Source organism: Lissotriton helveticus (genome assembly GCF_964261635.1).
Source record: "Lissotriton helveticus chromosome 1_1 unlocalized genomic scaffold, aLisHel1.1 SUPER_1_unloc_44, whole genome shotgun sequence".
Lineage (NCBI taxonomy): Eukaryota > Metazoa > Chordata > Amphibia > Caudata > Salamandridae > Lissotriton > Lissotriton helveticus.
Window position 1 is genome coordinate 523,511 of NW_027611686.1, and position 20,203 is coordinate 543,713.

Here is a 20,203-nt window from a genome sequence, read left to right on the forward strand (position 1 = left end):
GAATTGAGAAGTTTTCAGCTGCTTTCTGAAGGTCAGAAAGTTGGTACATTGGCACAATTGGATGGGGAGTTGTTTCCAGTAGCACGGGGCAAGGTGGGAGAAAGCTTTACCGCCCATGCAGGCTAGTTTGAAGCACAGGATATGGGGGAGCGCTTGGTGACTCGACCGCAAGGGCCTGGATAGTATGTATCTGACCAACTTTTCTGTCAGATAACTTGGACCCATGTTGTTTAGGCATTTTTACACCATCCAGCAGACTTTAAATTTGATTCTCTTTTTCACTGGGAGCAGTGTAGTTATTGAAGTAACTCAATAGATGCGGTCCTGGGAGGGGGATTGGTCATCAAACGGGCTGCGGTATTTTGAACTACTTGTCGTTTATTGAGGGAGGTTTCCTTTGCAGATATCAGCAGGGCATTGCAATAGTCCAGGCAGCTAATGATCAAAGCCTGGATTGGGGTTTTACTTGTGGATAGTGGCAGGAGAGGGAAAACACTTCAGAGGAGGCAGAGCGTTTAATAGCATGCCCGGCAGTAATGTTCAAGTGACTCTAATGTAAGTTTCTGATCTAATCGCATTCCTAGATTTTTCACCACCTGGTTAGGGGGGGAGGAGCTGATCCTAATTCCCAAGGCCACCAAATGGGGGACCATCTCACGGATGCTTCTCCGAACAACATATTTTCGGATTTTTCAGTACTAAGCTAATGGAGGTTTTCTCCCATCCAATGCGCGGTGCCTTTCATACCCTCCGAAAAGGTGAATTGAATGTTGAGGTTAGATTGATCAAAGGAGAGAAGAAGTTGCATGTCTTCGGCATATGAGATTGAAATGAAACCTAATTTCCTCAAAAGGCCAGCCAAGGGGGTAACATAGATGTTGAATAATGTGGGGTTCAAACATGAGCCCTGCGTTACCCCTTGGTGACTTTGGTGGTCTGTGAGCGAAAAGTGCCCAGATTGATGGTGTGGGTTCTGTCGGTTAGGAATTTGGTCAACCATTTTAAGGCCTTTCCCTGTATGCCTCTGTCCTCAAGGCGCTTGAACAGGATCAGGTGGGAGATGGTATTGAATGCTGCAGACAGGTTTAGCAGCACCAGGAGTAATGCCTAACCGTTGTCCATCCGGGCCACAGTACAGAGACGGCTCTCCTGGCCACAATTGAACATCTGCGGACCATTCTTGATTCTGGTCAAAGTGCAGCACTGATCCTGTTGGATCTCAGTGCCGCCTTTGACACGGTTTCGCATGGTATTTTGTTACAGCAGCTAGAGGAGGCGGTGTGACTGGTCTGGCTCTGGAATGGTTCAGATCCTTTCTGACCGAAAGATCTTTCCGAGTGTCCGCCTACCGTTTCTTTCTCAGGTCCATTCTATCGACCAGGGGGTACCCCAGGGCTCGGCATTGGGCCCTTTGTTTTTCAATCTGCACGTTCAGCCTCTAGCTGCGGTCACCAGGCAGTGGGACTTTACCATGGTTTCATATGCTGACGACAAGCAGCTTGTTGTGACCTTGGCTGAAGGCTCTTCTCCGAATGCCTCCAAGTTTAGAGATGGGATGGCGGCTGTAGCTGAATGAATGGCTGCCAATTGCTTGCAATTAAATGCCAACAAAACCGAGGTTTTGTTGGTTGGGAAGAACACAAGCTTGTGGAGCGAGCATTGGTGGCCGACTGTTCTGGGTGACATCCGCATTTTAAAGGATGTGGTAAAAAAATCTGGGGGTATGGATGGACTCATCTCTTAGTCTTCAGGTCCACACCAGAAAAGTGTCTGGCACGTGTTTTGGCCTTCTGCAGGGTCTTAATTTAAGCCCCTTCTGAAGTTCTTTGAACCATTTTGACATCAGCTGATTGTCCAGTCGACTATCTTATCTCACCTGGGATATGCCAGCTCCCTTTTGTTGGGGGCAAAGAAGGCTGAAATACTTCGGAGGCAATGTGTCTAGAATGCTGCTGCCAGAGCCTTGGTGGGACTCCCATGATTCTGCCCCATTGCTGGTATCACTCGGAGACTTCATTGGCTCCCTATGGAGAAGCGTATTCAATTTAAGGCATTGTGTCTTTCCTTTAAGATTTTGAAACTTGCTATGCCTAGCTTGCTGAGTAACTTGCTTACTCCCTATGTCCCCCCTCGCCAGCTACGTTCTGCGGGGCTGCACCTCGTTATAGTTCCACGGGTAAAGTGCTGCCACGCTGAGGGGCACTCTTTTAGCTGCCTGGTGGCTAGGCAATGGAACTCCCCGTCTCTGCAGATTCGCAGTATAGAGTGTCTGCTTGTCTTCAGGAAAGCCAATAAAACTGTTCTCTATCCTTCAGTTTAGCTTTGGTTGTCTGTCTGTCGACGCTGTTTCAGGTGTTGTGTTTGTTCTGCCTCACTGCTGCTGAAAGCGCAGGGATGCCCCTTCGCTGGGGCAGCTGTGCACTATACAAGCCAAGATAACATAACATAACATAACATTGTCTGCTAGTATTCGGATGTTAGCAGTGACTTCCACCAGCGCCAACTCAGTGCTGTGCCTAGGTCAAAATCCGGATTATGAGTGGTCTAGACGATTTGAGGATTCAACAAACTCAGACAAATGCTTGTTTATGTGCTTCTACAAGAGTTTGCTGTGTAAAGGGAGCAGATAGATGGGACGATAATTAGAAACATCTTCCGGGGTGGCTTTAGGGTTCTTTCTGATGGGGATGACCTAAGCCGCTTTCCACTCAAGGGGGAGGCTGCCTTCCTCATGGGTCTATTAAGGATTGGATGTGATGCCAGTGAATCACTAGCTTCATCCCTTTAGGCACACACTATTGTCTTTTTCCAAGAAAGAGACTTCCAGTCTTGTTTTATCAATTTAGTTCATTGATATATCTTTATTAGTTTGCATTTTCATTCCTCTTGTAGTTTCATATTATCATCATATGTTGATTTTATACATATATTTCACTGCAGGCGATGTCTTGTAAACAAATCCAATGCATTTCGGGCACTAATTGGTGCCCTTCGTCAGGGAACAGACACTACAGGAATATGTGTAAACAAAACATTAGGATGCGTTTTCCGTTACAATCATTTAAATAAAGTGCATTACAAAATAATTGCATGAATCACTGAGGTTTAGAAGTAGCGTTGTGATATCACCTTGTGTGACCCCTAAGCCCGTGAGGTTACTAGAAAACATGCTAGGGATTAAAATGGCGTGTCACTTACAAGCCTGTTATCGTATGGTGAGTCTACGGATGGATCTGAAAAATGAACGGAGAAAATCAATATGAGATTTGCGATAAGTTAAGTCTACGCGTTAATCGCGCAGAGTTTCCGGGAGGGTATCATTAACTGACCTTGTTGTAGAATCGAGCGTGTTCGAGTACGCTGGCTCCCTTGAGAAACGCCGGCATAGAGCTGGTCTAGCCGAATCTTAAAAAGATATAAGCGGAGTTGCTATCACGTGATCATAAAGTTAAACAACAGACTGCGTTGTATGGTAGAATCGGTAACTGAGCCATTTATCGCGTGACTATGAGGCGGTAGCAAGTATGTATTGTAGATGCGGAAGTGTACTACTAGCGATAGTTGTGAAGAAAAAGATTAATAGTAGGGTGAAAAATAAAAAAATAAAAAAGGGGGATTTGGCGGCAACGTGTATAATAAAGATACGAACTCGTGAGTCCGATGTGTTCACGCACCCGCTCGTAGTATCTGAGCTATGGGGCTGCCTAGGGATCAAGGGGATGTGTGTGTATGTAAACTAGTGTTTCAAACAAAGTCCGTTTGATTTCTTGGTCACATTAAATGAAAATAAACAAAAGGTGACATATTATGGTGGGTCTGTTTGAACAATCACAGTAATTACAATATGGTCCATAGAACATTCCTATAGATAGCATGACATTTCTATCCTATCATTTAAGCCAAAAGGCTTCTGGGTGGAAAGTCTTTGTATCCAACAGTATTCTCTTCTTAATAGATGTTTCGTATTGTCTCTTCCTTCTATTTTGTTCACAGTTTCTAAAATTGTGAATTTGAGTTGAGGAATATTGTGTTGTTCTTCCACGAAGTGGGCTGATAGCGAGGACTTCATATTTTTTAAGCGGATGTTTGATTTATGCTCAGTTAATCTCACTTTGATACGTCGTTCCGTTTTGCCCACGTACAATTAGCCGCATGGGCATTTTATTGCGTATATCAAGTTGCTTGAGTCACAAGTAGCATTGACATGGAGTTTAATTTCGTATCCCTTCATGGGATGGTTGATCTTGTTCCCCTTGATTACACTGTTACAGTTGCCGCAATTGAGACACGGTTTGGTTCCTGAGTATTCAACAGGTGGTCTGGGTTTGTTTTGGAGGATTTCCCCCAAGTTGCGTGCTCTCGTGTTTGCAAATATGGGTGGAAGGTTGAAAATCTGTTTGAAGTCGGGTTCGATATTTAGAAGTGGCCAATGATTCAGAATTATTTTCTTGAATTTCTTGCTGGATGTTGAAAATTTAGAAACCACCACTGGTCGGGTTTGTTCTGTTTTGACTTTTGTTGATAAAAGTTTTGTTCTTGTTATGTTTCTAATCCTTTCTTTGGATTCTTCAATCATAGAATGAGGGTACCCTCTGTAAGAAATTTTTGAGCTGTCTCGTTAGTTCTTTGATCCACCATGTTTAACTCAGAAGTGATTCTTTTCACACGTGCAATCTGTGAGAATGGTAAGTTTCTTTTGAGGTTGGGTTCATGAAAGCTACTAAAGTGTAACATGTTGTTTCTATCCGTGGTTTTTACGAACAGATCTGTGGAGAATCCTTCTGTGGTTACGGAAACTTTGACGTCCAGGAAATTCACTGAGGTTTCGGATATTTCCCAAGTCAGTTGTATACGTTCATCTATTTGGTTGAATTTAGTGAGCACCTTTTGTAACTCCACTTTGGAGTTTGTCCAGATGATAAATATGTTGTCAATATATCTGATGATCAATTTCAAATTGTCTGTCCATTCTTTTTTGGCGAAAATGTGTTTGTTCTCATACCATTGCATAAATATATTAGCATATACTGGTGCCGCCGAGTTGCCCATGGCCATTCCGGTAAGTTGTTGATACCATTTATCCTGGTATTTGAAACAGCTCTGATAGAGCGTGAAGAGCATGAGTTCCATCAAGAATGTCTGAAAACAAGAATCCAATTCTGTATTGAGTAGTGCTTCTTCCATCGCTTCTATGCCCAGCGTGTGGGGTATGCTGGTGTATAGTGAGCGGACATCAGCTGTACAGAGTATAAGTTTCTCATGAGGTTCAACTCTCACCTCTTGTAGTTTGAGCAAAAATTGTGTGGTATCCTTAACATATGTTGTCATGGCTTGCACAGTGGGTTGAATATATTTGTCTAAAAGTTGTCCGATCGGCTCATGGAGACTACCGCAGGTGGAGACAATAGGTCTCATCGGTGGATCCATTATGTTTTTGTGTTGGGATGAAGCTAGTGATTCACTGGCATCACATCTAGTTTATGTACGTCCGACGTTGTGGGACACTCGACGCCACCTTTGGAGCACCCAAAAAACCACAAACAGCCTGACAAATCAAGTGTAACGTAGCTGTGCATTTGCCCAAAAACATTTTTAATCTATTAAGGATTGAGCAAATGGGAGCAGCAAGTGTCTTATATAGCAGGACGGAGGTCTTGGCAGGTATTGGGTCAAGTGGAGGCCCTGATTTCACTGTTCTTAGTAGTGCATCCACTTCGATGGTCGTAAGAGCGGGAAACATTTCTCGAGTTAAGGCGTCGGGTGTGACCAGGGGACATTCTATACAAGGACCTGACTGGGGATAGGTGGCTAAAGTAATCTTTTGATATATGTTTTTTATTTTCTGAGAGAGAAGGTTTGCAATGTTGTCACATAGAGTTTGAGAAGGGGCTTCTTCGATATTACATGCCCTAGAGTTATTAAATGATTTCAGGACCTGGAATAAAGTTCACTAGGAATTCTCCACTTTTTCGAGTTCGAGTGCGATGTGTGATTTCAGAGCGAATTTCACGTTTTTGTGGTATATTGCTGGTGCGCTCTTAAATTTTTCTTTATCAAGTGGGTTTGGGAGAGGCGACAGCCGTTCTAGTTTTTTGCAATGGCTTTTTTTGGTTCTGACATTGGGAGAATACCATGGAGTCTGGTGACGTTTGGTGGAAACCGGTTGCAGTTTCAGTGGGGCTAGGCGGTCAATGGTGGATAGTATACTAGCTGTGAATGAAGATAAGCGTTCCTCTGTGCTGTTTAATTCCGAGTTCTGGGGGGGTATGAAAGTGTGATGTATTTCCTATGGGTACTGTATCGATCCCCCTATTTCTGACCCTTGTCTGGTTAATAATGAACTAGCAGCCATCCAACGGCGCAAAAACCCGTTATCTGATTAGCCACACCACGGCACAGAAGCGCGTAATCTGATTAGGTCATAGCGCATGCCATCTCATTAGGCAAGCACTATTTCTCCAGCCCCCTGATAGGCATACGGAGTTCTCAAAACAAATCAAACCTACAGCGACCTGGGAAATCCCCATAGCCATTGTTTTGATTTCACCGAGAACTTCAGTAAAGAATGTGCGAACGACCAGTTCGTATGACATCCTTATTGACGTACTTATGTCCATCCTTGCGTCAATCTCGGCACCTTTCAGGTATAAATATTACCGACATTGCCTTAAGCAAACACACGCGGTGGTGACGAGATTGGAGCAGCGAGACTTGCCGAGAAGCCCAGCTGAGAGCGAAGCCCACAGACGCTGCCCCTTCTTCCTGACGCGCTGAGAGAGAGACGCTGCCTTTTCTCTTGCCGAGAAATCCAGCACCGGCGCTTCCAAGCCGCCCTCGCAGGCAGCTGGAATATCAAGACCTGGGATAAGAGATACCATCCCTCCAGCCTTCTAGATCCCAGGTACAGAACTGAATAACCCCTTGCAGAGAATTCTTGAGTCAGACCCTTGGCAAAACAAACTTAACTTAAACTACTACTTATCTACTCCCGCCCACGTATTAGGCTTAGGTCAGGTACACTGGGGTAGGCGTGGTTAGAAGCACCAGTTGAGTACGATTAGTCAATGTATATATGTATGTATCTATTTTATCTGTTTTAAAGTATCATATGGCTCAGAAACCATATCAATGCTTTTACAGTATTATTTTATAATTCTGTTTTTACTGTATGCACTTTACTTAACTATAAGTATTGCAATAATAGCGATCCATTTCTCTTGTACGAGAAAAGAGACTGATCAATAAATAACATCTTTTATTGAACACGCCCGTCTCTTCCTTTTCTCTACAATCTGGTGAAACTAAGAATGCACTGAACTGACTGAGTAAAATAAGTTGTCTTTTGTTTTCACACGACTCTAGAGATACACTCTTGATTAGGGGAGAGCAAAGTTGTCATGTTCTATGGTTGTCAGAAACTAAATCCCTTCTTGTCTATCCAGGGAGGTTAAAATCCTCCTTGCCTATTCGAGAAAGTTTCTAGTGAACTCTGAGCTAGCTGGCAAACACTAAACTTTAAGTCTAATATCGTCAGTAGAAGACCTAGTTAACCTCTGTCCTAGGTCTATACTATTGAAGGTATTATTCCAATGCGCAGAGCCTATTGGGATAATAGGAACTACACTACAAAAGTTTTTTGGAACTTTGAGGGTGTGATTTTATGCCATTGTCTGTGTCGCCTAGTGGGATATGTTTAGGCGGCTGTGTTTTCTTTTGGACCGCTGATTTGCAAGTCGATCAAAGAGTGATATGACCATGTCAGGGAACTAGTAGCTTCATAAGTGATATTGAGGGAGTTTGTTAGAATTAAATCTAATGTTCGTCCTGCCAGGTGGGTGGGTTCATTATTTATTTTAGTTCATTCAAGCGTTGATAGGTCTGTCAATAGTGATGAAGCTTCTCTGTTTGCAAGGTTTTCACCGTGCACATTGAAATCTCCCAGTAGTAGGAAATTGCTAGATGAGATAACATGGGGTGAGATTAGCTCCATTAGTTGTGAGGAAAAATTGGAACGTGGTCCCGGAGGTCAGTATACAAGAGCGCCTTTCCAACTAAGTTGAGGATGTAGGTCAGCTGTGAAAACTAAGATCTCCATGATGTTGCTGCATTGTTGGACAATAATGGAGATATTGACAGTGACTTTGTATATGATAGCTAATTTTCCTCCCACCTTATGGGGTCTATCCAGTTTTTGAATATGGTAACCCTCAGGAAGTGCAACAGCGATATCAGGGTTGGAGAAAGGCTTGGTCCAGGTTTCAGTCAGAAACCCGATATGAGTGAGGATAACAGGTCCCAAATGTTTATTGCATGTTTGGGTAGAGATCTGACATTGGCCAGAAAGCAATTCCAGCCTCCGTTACTTTGATGAGTGAGTTGCAGGGTCCTTTCTGTGTGCAAGTGACATGGGGTGGTCTAATTTCCCGGGTGAGTGGGGTTGCAGTGGTTGCATTGGTTAGGGGGCATGTAGGTGCTGCGCTCAGAAATGGAGCATGGACTATGGACGCTCATATAATGCTTACCCTGTGACATCATTGGTGACCCATCAAGCTTATACTGTGGATGGTTGTGTGATGCCCATTCAGACATGTGCCTCACCAGAGTGAACATTTCATAGCAAATATCACAAACATTTGTAAAATGCTGAGTCCCATGTGTTCCTCTTGTGCTTTCGTCACCATGGATAGGTACCCAAAACTTGTACAGAGGCTGGTTGTGAAATGTCAATTCACAGGGACTGCTCTCCTGCAGTCCTTATGGGGACCAAATGTATACTATGGCCAACTGAGCTATCGCGCTATCTGTCTTAACATGTATTGTTGTGTAAACCTTAATAAATGTACTTTTCACTGATTCATGCTAAAGACATACCTCTCGCTAGCTTAGCTGGTTCTTCAGGAGCGGGTGATGAGGACAGTGAGGCTGTTTCTTGAAGTGATCTTGCCCCAGAATAATAATGGTTATACGTATCTGCAAAGTTTAATGGAGTAAAGGTTATTGGTTAGAAGAGTATATGTGTATCTTCATTTGGCACCATACATAGTATCTGAATTGGTGGACATCCATGTGACTGCAAAGCATGTCTCCGAGTGACATTTGTGTGGAAGAGAGCACTGCACCTCAATACATGTGGTGTTCATGTACCAACAAACAGTATATAATTTGAGCCGGTGGTTGCACATGGGAACCACCTGCACACATTTCTGGGAACAGGCATTTATTTTCCACATAGGCTTTGACAGAGTGAAAGTGAGGAAAACACAAATGGAGGAAAGAAAGAATGAGGGAGAAAAACATGGAAAAGCAGTGGCAAAGAGAAAAATCAGGATTTACAAAGAACTTTCAAGAGTGAAATAAAACGTAGGGAGTGTCTGGTGGTGAATTAAAGAGACATGGGGTGGAATGAAGATGACAAGCATTGATATTCAGCTCCTCAACCTCCAATAGCACCAGCCCTGGGCTTTTGAACAAAACTTTAGGCCCGGCATTAATTCTTTTACATATTTCGGACTGGCAGCATTCCATGCATGGAATGTGTGGAAATGTCATGTTTCAGTAAACCAAGAATCTGAATGCCAAGGCTGGTACACAGAAGGTTCTCTAATATCTACGCAAGGATATCCTTGGATGAAGATAGAAGCTCATCCAACCTCCAAGCAGCACATGAAGAGAGCTCTATGAGTAAGGCACTGGAGACCCACAGGGGCTGATGTGGGGCGAAAAGAAGCCCTGGCAACAATGTTCAAACCAGCCTCCCTTCTTGTCCTATATTTCTTACTGTTTGTTCCCTCTCTCCCAATCTCTCCAGTCTCCTTCACTCTAGCTCTATTTTTCCCTGGTTTTCTTCCTAAAGGCAGCAGTGGTCAACTGTCAGGAATGGCCTCAAGTGGCATCAGCCCCAGGGAAATGACAACAAAACAAGCATGGCCGGTCCAGCTCTGCAGGTCAAGTAAAGTGAACAATCTGAAGCGAGGCTATCATTTCCAAACTAAGAGGTTTCATAAATCATCTATATGGCAAGGGCCATGCCACATCTGTGCTACTGATACCAGTGTGGCATCAAATCATCTGTCCCACCAAAGCTCAACCACAGCGAAGTGCCAGCAGAGAACCCACACAAAGGCCAACAGGAGAAGACTAGGTTATGGATCCCATATTTTCACTGACACCAGTGCAGTAGCATTTCACATGACTTGCTGTAGCCTCACCAACTCAGCTGCCCAACATCTTTCCTGTCCTTGAACTGCTCATACAAGGACCAGCCAGAAAGGAGTCAGCTCAAAGGGAAGCCAAATCTAGTGTTTTCCCTTGAACTAGAGGCTGAAGTATTCCCTATATGAAATGGGAGGGGTGTAGGATGAGCACTGCCCGCAGCTGGAATTCAGACAACAGATCACTTGTGGAGTCACCTCCCTGCCATGGGACCACACGCCAGAGAATGCTCCTTCTAGGGCTGTCAATAGCTAATGGTGCGGGCCACAAAAATCACTCCTTGCAGCGATGGCCTTCCACCTACCGGCATTTGCTGTGCTGCACCGGGAGGGCAAAGGATGGTTCTCTCCCCAGCACATGACAAAAGTATTCTCTGTCGGAGGATTCAGAGTGAGTAGGGCAAGAGACGTTGCACCTTGACGTAAGTGACTACAGGGTGAGGTCTCCACTAATTTCCGTGGATTTGGAAAACAAACAATGAGACACTGGTATTCTTAGGGATTGTGCCTACAGAGGGCAAGGATTACCAAAAACCTAACCCTACCATATAGTCAGTAACTAGGAGGGATCTAAACAAAAGGGATCTGTACCTTAGGAAGGCCATTGACCGGGTTGGGAACTTGTTAAAGGCTGAAATGTGTTGGTACACGTAGATAGGGAATGGTGATGTTGTTTCTCTTATATACCCAATACATTTTTAATCCTGCCAATGAGGGCCTATCATCAAAGTATGGAGAAACACTCTTAGATTTCTTTCTGCAATAGGGATCCCTCTAAAAAAAATGCTAAAACATGCACTCCACACTGAGCGTTGGTCTGCAGCCATAATGAAGCTTGTCACTATTTAGTGGCTAAGGGCAATTTTAACAACCTAATTGGAGTCCCAGCAAATTTTTTCCTCCCAGTTTTTGCTTCCCTAGTCAAACAGGTTTTACATAGTCTTTCCCATAGAGTGAGTACAAGTCTTCTCCAGACTTCTGGGGAGCTGCCAGCCTAGCGAAGCTGAAAGGAGGGCTCCATTGGGATTGGCCCAAGGCAACGGACATGGGCCCCATGAAGTACTCACTGCACCCTCCAGTTTAGGCTTTGGAAATGCCTCCTCACTCTATCCACACAACAAGTGCTGCACCACAGGGGGCAAGAGTTGGCTTCCCTAGCACACTAGACATACAAGCTCTCAGGGCTCCCAGGTCTCAATTCACCAATCTGCCAAGGGCAGGTGGTGTAAAATGTGTTTTCATTGTACAGGCTTGCAAATGCTTATCTTCATTTTAGCAATAATCATTCCACTTAGATTAGCTGGATAAGATATATCTGGTATCACCAATAACACGAATATTGACAAGAAATCTAACAAAGCACACTGCAACACTGATAGATAGTACCAAACTCCATAGAGATAAGTCTATAACAGATTTTTCCCCTAATGTCTTTCCAAAACATTTGTATGAATAAGTGAAGACTATGGATGTTAGTGATCGTAATGTATGCATGCAATTACTTGCATCTGTAATAGAAGGTGTGACCTAAATTCACCTACCTTTGGCGTATGGGATAACCTGTAGTGTTCTAGTCAGAATATTATTATACTGACACAGATGCGGAGCCCGATTCACAGAACTAACTTAAGACAAAATCATAAACGTACTACTCTTGGTATTCACAGAAGGCATTTGGAAGTAGTAAAGTTAGGATTTTGTCTTAAGTCTTTCTTAAGTATGTCCTAAGTTTGTCAAACTTAAGACAAAATCCTACCTTTACTACTACTAAAGGCCTTCTGTGAATACCAAAAGTAGTAGGACAGACTTAAGACAGTCTTATGACAAACTTAAGACAAACTTAAGCCAAACTAAGGACAGAATTAAGACAGACTTAAGACAGACTTAAGGCACACTAACGACAAACTAAAGACAAATGTAGGACAGACTTAAGACAAAATCCTAACTTTACTACTTCTGAATGCCTTCTGTGAATATCAAACGTAGTAAGTTTAGGATTTTGTCTTACGTTAGTTCTGTGAATTGGGCCTGCTGTTTTTGCTAAAGTTCCTGTAGTCCACAAACTAAACAAAGTAAAACCTGCTAAAATCTTTGGAGAATTTTTCTTAGAAACTAAGGGCCCGATTCACAGAATGAACTTAAGACTCAATCCTAAACTTACTACTATTTTGGTATTCACAGAATGTACTTACTACTTTTGGTATTCACAGAAGTTAGGATTTTGTCTTAAGTATGTCTTAAGACAAACTTAAGACAGATTTAAGACAAAATCCTCACTTAAGTCGGTCTTAAGTCGGTCTTAAGTCGGTCTTTAGTAGACGCGCTGGATCAACACAAACTCCCACAACACAGAGATTTGAGTGTTAAGTTGTCAAGTTTGTCACAAAGTCAGAAAGCTGATCAATACAATATTCAAACATATATATGAAAAGGAAGAACAGCAGGCAACTTGAGCTCAATCAAAGGCACATTTCCCAATAGGACCCTACTCACTGGAAATCTGTTACTGTGACAGTTCCAACATGCCCTGCCTGCTGTCCATCGGTTGACTAAGTCCATCTGTCCACATTGCAAGATGACTATGGTGTGTGGACTTGAATTAACATCCTCCTGCCTTCACACTGGACACCTACTGTTGGGCCAACAACCTTTGTTCTCCATGGAAGCTTATGGGATGCCTTATCCAGAGGCCCGAGTGAATGAAGTAAAGCCACTGCAGAATGGAGAGCATGGAAAAACTGTTTAATACCGGAGAAACACCACTTCTAGGGCAACTAGAGGACAATGTAACACATTATGGAAATGTTGCATCTTGAAGTTCACAGATCTCAGGAACTCATGCCCTAGATTAATACTTCCTAATATCATAGACCTACGGATGGGATGAGATTATTAAGGGCCACCAATGGGCAAGATCATCCTGAAAAAATGAATAATGCTTTGATTGTTTTGAGATCTACTTCCCCTAAACCAATTATATAAATTGAGTTTAATTCACGTTACATGTTCACACCCAATCTTACATAAAGAAATACAGTATTTACAAATATTTATGAAGTTTTGGAAATGTGGAATTAATCTGGATTTCCCTAACTGTGCACCTAACACCATTGCAGTATATTTGATCAAATGTATGCTCACACCCACAATAGCCCTATTAGCGGTCAATTCCAAGCAACGATTACATTCCTGGTACCATCATATAGTTGGTGTTCTTAAAAAGGGGTTCTCCCACATCTACTTTCTTTTAAACTCTGTTAAGAGTGTTTAAAATTCAAAACAATTGTAGTAATTTGGGCTAGTAAATGGCAAAAACATCTGATAGCTTTGTTCCCAAATATTCATGTCAGACATACAGCCTCTGTAGTTTGGCTCAATATAATGGCCATTCCAGTCCTAGAGGAAAAACCTACAATCTAATAGTGTCCAGTAACAAACTATTGGTATTTTTAAAAACTAGATAGTCCATCTGCCTTTTTATACCGCCAAATAAAGCTCCTATTGGCAACTTAAAAAAAATGGAGTAGGACAAGTACAAGTATTGTTGAGAACAGGTAAACATGCTGACCGAAAAGATTCATTTTAAAAAACATGCATCTACCTATGACACTACTAGGTAATTATTCTCATTTTCATGACATCATCAAATTATGCATTCTTTCATTGCTTCACCTAAGACAGCAGCAAACATAAAGCAAAATAAATCACACTTCCCATGAACGCTTGGAAAGTAAGTACAACATGAAGTCACTGTACTTATTAAACAATAAATGCTCACTTAACCCATACCCTACCCTGACTGAGAGCATCAGGTCCTCCTTCCTTGCTGCTCCAACTCAAGTTAAGTATTTACATTATATTTCAGTATGTAATTATTAATACGGTTGTATTTTGTATAAACACTATTTGTTTCCATTAATATGATGTACTTGTAGGGAGTGTTCTATGCCCTTAATTCACATGTAGTGCATATCTGCTGCTGGTTCAGCAAGAGCGGTATCATTTTTGCATGCTCTTCCTGCCTCACAGCGTCTGCTTCTATAACCCTTTCTTGTGGCACTTTGGCTTTCTTTGGTGACAGTGCTGTATGTCACCATCTTCATTACAGCAATGACCTGGGACATGCCACCCTCCTACTGGGATTCCTTACCCATCTTTCCAACTGGAATGGAAGTCTCAGTTCCTCTTTACCGAGAAACAGTTTCTTAAGCCTGCGTGCAAAATGGTTGATTCTCCTGTGCCTAATTAATAAAAAATGCATTTGACTATTGACAATATTGTACCTTACTTAATGGAGGATTATTATTTAGCATCTCATAGCTTATCCTTTACATATATATTTATATAATAAATGAAATAAATGTTTTTTAGATATATTTATAGATTTCCATAAAAGGAATGCCATATCTCTTGGGTTGTATGAGTAACATTCAGAAACAAGATGAGGGAGCAATTGTTAAAGGGCAACTTAAGGACTCAGCCCATGAGGCAGTTGTGGACATCATGTGGGGCATTTAAACAATATAGAGACTGAAGTGCAGAAAAACCATTGCAAATAACCCTTAGATCTGCAAGTGTCAAAGATTGGTAAGAATTATTTTCCATTTTTTTTTAACAAAATCCCAATTTAGGTAATAACATTTTGGAATTTCTTGATGCCGGCCCTGGTTTGTCAGAGCTTTTCTCCACGGTGCAAGGACTTCACGTTCCATTTCCAGTGTGCGCATTCAGTATACTCATGATGGACCAGTAGGATTTAGATTTATATGATAATGAAGGCAAGGTAGATCTTGATACCCATATCTGGCTTGTGCTCCAGAGGAAGCAGTGAAAAAGGTCTCCTGAAGAAATGGGCCTCTCTAAATAATTACAATTAAAACAAATAATATTGTTTTAGTTTCTAGAAGTGAGTATGTGCTGAGCTTTCCTAAAACATCATCCAAATGTAATGGAATATGTTCAACCTAATCATGTGGGTCAATATGTCTCTGCAAGATTAATACATTATTTAGATAAGTTATCAAGGAGCAGACCGTGCTCTGAGTGTACACACCCCTTTTAAGCCAAAATGAATACAGTAACTCTTGTGACAGATCCCCATTTGTTACTCATGTTTCAAAGTTCCAGATCTGGACTCTTTGACAAGAGTGACTGTGGGATGTGGCGAGACCTTGTGTGAGGATTCTAGATTTAGCAGAAGAGCCTACACTACTGATCCCTCTATCTTATCAAATTAGGAGCAAAGGGCAGTTTCCGTACATAGTAATGATGATTCACTTATGGAAAGATGTATAAGTTTATTGTTAAAAATAAATACCAAAAGAGGAAGATTAGGGTCAAAAGGGGAGAGTGTGCAAGTAAACAGACTGTTCTTTGGTGATTCCTTCATTAAGGAAATACCCAAAGGTGTCTCTTTATTTGCTTCAATTGCCAAACCACAATTTCTGCTAAGAAAGATTTTGGTGATCAAACGCTTTAGGCAGGTCTAGCAAAGACAGGAACCTCTTTGCAGCGGATTATCCTTAAGAGAAAAGAGAAATTTCAGAGGCTTCTACACTTACCAATTGGACTACAGGCAACAGTTCTATATATAGCAAACAAGGACCTTACAAAGAGGAGCTTAAAAAATACAGGTAAATCTCTTTAGATTCTGCTCATCCGCCTGTAGGAGGTTGTATGGCTTTTTTCCTTACAACACAGCGGTCAGTCAGCAAATGATTTGGTGCTAGCTGACAGGTATTTTCAAAAACCTTTTAATGAAACCTCTTTGCACAGAATATGATCTTCCGTTTTTCAAAAAATGCTTACCCTATTTCTCTTACTGTTCATTGTGGGTAGACTTTTGGAATTGTTTGGGAGCCTGTAATGTGGTGTGTTATTGCACATATTCTTTTAATGGCTTACTTTTGCTTTCATGTTCGAGTTGTTGAACAGGTGGACCACTTTTGGCCTTTTGTGACTCCGTAATGAAACAACTATATGTTAACACTGTTGTTGATATTTTTATATCTGGTACAAAATGTCCAACAATGATGAAGCAGTCCGTCAAGCTTCAATATACATCTTTATTTATAATGTAATTGTTATAAAGGAATAAACCACGCCTGCTTCACCTCATTTGGAAGAAGCATGTGCTATGAACTTGTGACCTACTGGGTCCACTGGGTTGCTAGGTACACTGAGCTAAGAGTGTATTTGGAGGGAAGGGTGTTAAAGAGACAGAACATCTTTTAAAAAGGTGAGGAGTGATGACAATTTAAGTAATGGCAAGTTTTACTTTCCAACTCAGGACTATGTAATAAACTATTGTGTAGTATTTACATTTCTTTTAAATGAAGCTAGATATAGGTTTGAACTTCTGTTTGTATTGTGATTTATCTATGATCGCAAATACATAACAAAAACACAGAGACCTGAATCTCTGTTTAAAAGAGAGGGAAAGGGTTAACAGATTCTAACCATTCACGTGGAGATAGTGTAGTCTAAAATGAGACATGATTTAATTTGCTATCTTTCTTATGATCACAGAGTGCAAAGTTGAAGAGGTTGCCATTTTATGGTTGCTTTGCATGAGAGTGGTGTACTATTCTTGTGCTTAGTATTTACAAATCCTAAGAGTTTCAAAGTATCCACAGAGAGCTCAAACAACAATAAGATCTACAAACTCATTTCCCTGGTATGTGCATAACTTTTTAATCCTTTAAAAAATATGCATTAGAAATAAAGATGTATATGGGAGATAACAAGAAAAGAGTATCACAATGATGTGAAAAAATATATTAGATGAACTGTATCTAATACAAGGTTTGTGTTTAAGAGGTTAGTGGTGAATATTTTGGGAAGTAAGAGAAACATTATTTTGTGCCTCTTTATTAAATTGTGTATTTTATTGGAAAATAACTGCATAATATTGTGGAAAGTTGCAATGAAGAACTAAGAATTTTTTAAATGTCTAAACTTCATGTGCAGAATAGATTTATTTGTTATTTGCATTCTGGGAGTTGTAGTACTTTCGTAACATTATTAAACAGGAATAGAGTGGTTCACAAATAAAAGATGAGAACATTTTGTCCTCTTGTATATGAATTAGAAAGTAGTAATACTTGTTAGTATGTATAGGGAAGTGTTTGTCAATGTGTTTATTAACTTATGTGACCACTTTGTGTTGGAAAGTGTGTTATTGGTAGGGGTAAATGTAGGTCTGCCACTGGCAATAAGGCTACTAACACATGATAGGACCCAGCATAGGTCTTAGAACATTATTCCTACTATCAACCCTTGGTAACGTGGCTGTGAGCAGACAGGCTTAACTTCAAAGACACGTATGTAAAGCATTTAAAAACGCAATTTCAGTAAATAATTAAAACACAACACAAAATAAAAATCCAACACCAATTCATAAGAAATAGGTAATATTTTTATCTTTTAAATGCCACCAAAATGAAAACAATCCACTGTAGGGAACCAGAAATATGAATTTGTAAAGATTAGTCACTTTCTAGTGCTCAGAAACCAACAGTGTCCCTTTTAGTCATTTAGTTTTCTCTGACAGGGACACCTTTAGAAATTGTTCTGGAGAATCTCACCAAATGTGTTGTGCCACCTTCTCCAGCAGGCGGGGTCCAGTTAGAACTCCTTCCTGAAGTTTTGCTTGCGGGTCCAAAGTATCCAACACACAATACAAGGTCTCGGAATCTCCAAGAGGGTCCTTGAAAGTGTGAAACTTCAATTCTGCAATCCACCTGAACACAACACTTACAAATCCACTGGTACTCCAGGCTGGGAATTTTGGGGGATGTCCAGGTAAGCTCTGTTAACCTGTAGCTTGCCGGGAGTCCACTCTTTAGTCATTTTGCAGCAAGGTAATCCACAGGGCTGCAGCTTCAGTTGGTGTCGTCTTCAGGCCTTAGAAAAATCTTTGCACAGCAAAACTTCACAACAGGGCACTTCTTGCTGCAGTAAGTTTCAAGCAGCAGATCTGGAGGGCTCTGCCCCTCTCAGATACTTATTCAAAATTCTCTGGGTCAAGAAACAGGTCACTTCTGACCAATGAAACCAGGGTAACTCCTCATAGTTATGACCACATCCTGTAGAGTGGCATTATTTTGTCCCAGAGTGCAACAAATGTTTCAAATCCATAATGGCTGATTTTACAGCAAGGAGGTAAGAGCTGGCTAAACACAGCCCCTTGGATGGCATATTTCCATGGCCTCTCCCCCTACCATCTGCACATACCTTCCTTAAGCCTAGCCCTGACTATGGGTCAAGAGTGTCAGATTGAAACTGAAACCCAGGCCTCCCCTCTACCTTGAAGAGCACGGTTTACGACCCCACCCCCAGGCATTCCTATAGACCAGCACACTGCCCTCCCAGCAGAGTTATTAACCCCAGGGGTTCTTTATCACCTGTTCAAAGCAGCCTGGCTAATCCACTTAACTCTGACCCATCAGCGCAGACCACTGGAAGGCTGAATTTGGACCTACAAACAAGACAGTCTTATATCTTCTTGTGTGTACACTTTAGGATAAATTCAACAATAAAATATTGTTGGATTTACTACTACCATTTTGGGAAGTCTTTGAATGGTCTGGCTAGCCCTCTCCTATCAATATATATTAATCAATAACTTCTTACCATGTTAACCTATGGGCCATGGGGTTGCAATAGGGAAAATTACTTGGGCCAGTTTTCTAGCACCAGGGCTTATAAAAACATATTTTATGAGTATTTCCCTAAATTTCTACAGGACCCCCACCCTCTGTGCAACTAGGGGAGACTTTAGGGGTTCTGAATCTGCAGAAATATTGCAGATCCTCCTTACCCAGTGCTCCTAGCATTAAAGTCGAATTTGAGCAGCACTTTACCACAATGTGAGGAGTAAAGTGTGAAATTTCACTTTACCTAGGCATATAAAAACTCATTTTATAAGGGTGTACCTTATAGATAACTGACTCTCAAACCTTGGGATACCTAGGGGAGACCCTGGGAATCCGTAATATGAAAAAACATTGTAGGTTATCCATTTGTAAGTGCCCCTACCACCAAAGTCGAGTTTGGCCACAATTTACTGTTTAAAAGCTGTCTTGGCACCCAGTGCTTCTTTTAAACTGATCTCAGGCTTCAGCACTGCACACATGCTAGTGCAAAAAAAGCTGATGGCCTCTAAACTGCCGTGCCCCAGGGTAGTGGGGGCTTCTAGGTAGTTTCAATCCCCTGCCCTATTATATACTAGGGGACTACGGGGTAGATTGTGCCAATTACAGGGGTACCCCACCATACCATAGTGTACCCTAGTGGATGTTGTGTTTTTTTTTAACTGTATTCTAATGTGTTCCTTTCAGCTCAGCACTGGTCCTGGGCCTGGTTAGGCAGATCCCAGGGTCAGTCAAAATCAGTTACCACCAGAATCAGTCAGCAAAAAGTTGGGGGGTGTCCAGGGCACAGGATGACTTAGCAACAATTTGCATTTGGTTAGATGGTGTGATATGCTGTTTGTGATTGCACATAGCTATATATATGGTGGGACTTTTAAGTTTACTTAAAATGCTGAGAGGTATATATTTTTGGGAAGATGGCTTGAAGGTGTACATCTGTTAAGAAATCTCATATATGTTCACATGGTGATCTATGTTCAGTAAGGCTGATGAAAAGTTCATGTACATGGTAAGGGTAGTGGTTTTTCTTCAAACATGGTTGAAATGTAACAGGATTTTTAGTGCAGAATGCCTTGAGAGTTCCTGTGCTAGCTTCATTTGAAGTGTAACTTTTGTTTGTGATATGCTGACTATATATTTTAGAAGCAGAAGACATATTTGTGAATTGATGTAGGTATGCTATTCACAAAAGGTTTTGCACTTTGAAAAATTTCAAAATGTCATTTTTCGTTTTAGTAACTTACTGATGTATGTGCAGACTCACTAACAATGCAATATATGCTTCTAGAGAGCCATGTATGCAATTATATATCAAGTGTGAGTGTGATATCTAGACGT

The 20,203-nt window shown here is 41.5% G+C and overlaps 2 protein-coding genes across 3 annotated transcripts in view; one reads left to right on the forward strand and one right to left on the reverse strand.

Moving 5' to 3' along the window:
* The window catches only part of LOC144806088 (uncharacterized), an 851,437-nt gene that overhangs the window by 478,769 nt on the left and 352,465 nt on the right, over positions 1-20,203 (forward strand). The window lies entirely within an intron of this gene.
* LOC144806089 (uncharacterized) overlaps positions 1-20,203 on the reverse strand; it is an 83,922-nt gene that overhangs the window by 11,497 nt on the left and 52,222 nt on the right. Inside the window, exon 3 of the mRNA XM_078672527.1 lies at positions 8,872-8,970. Within this exon, the coding sequence (XP_078528653.1) occupies positions 8,872-8,970 (99 nt within the window). The remainder of the gene's footprint in view (positions 1-8,871; positions 8,971-20,203) is intronic.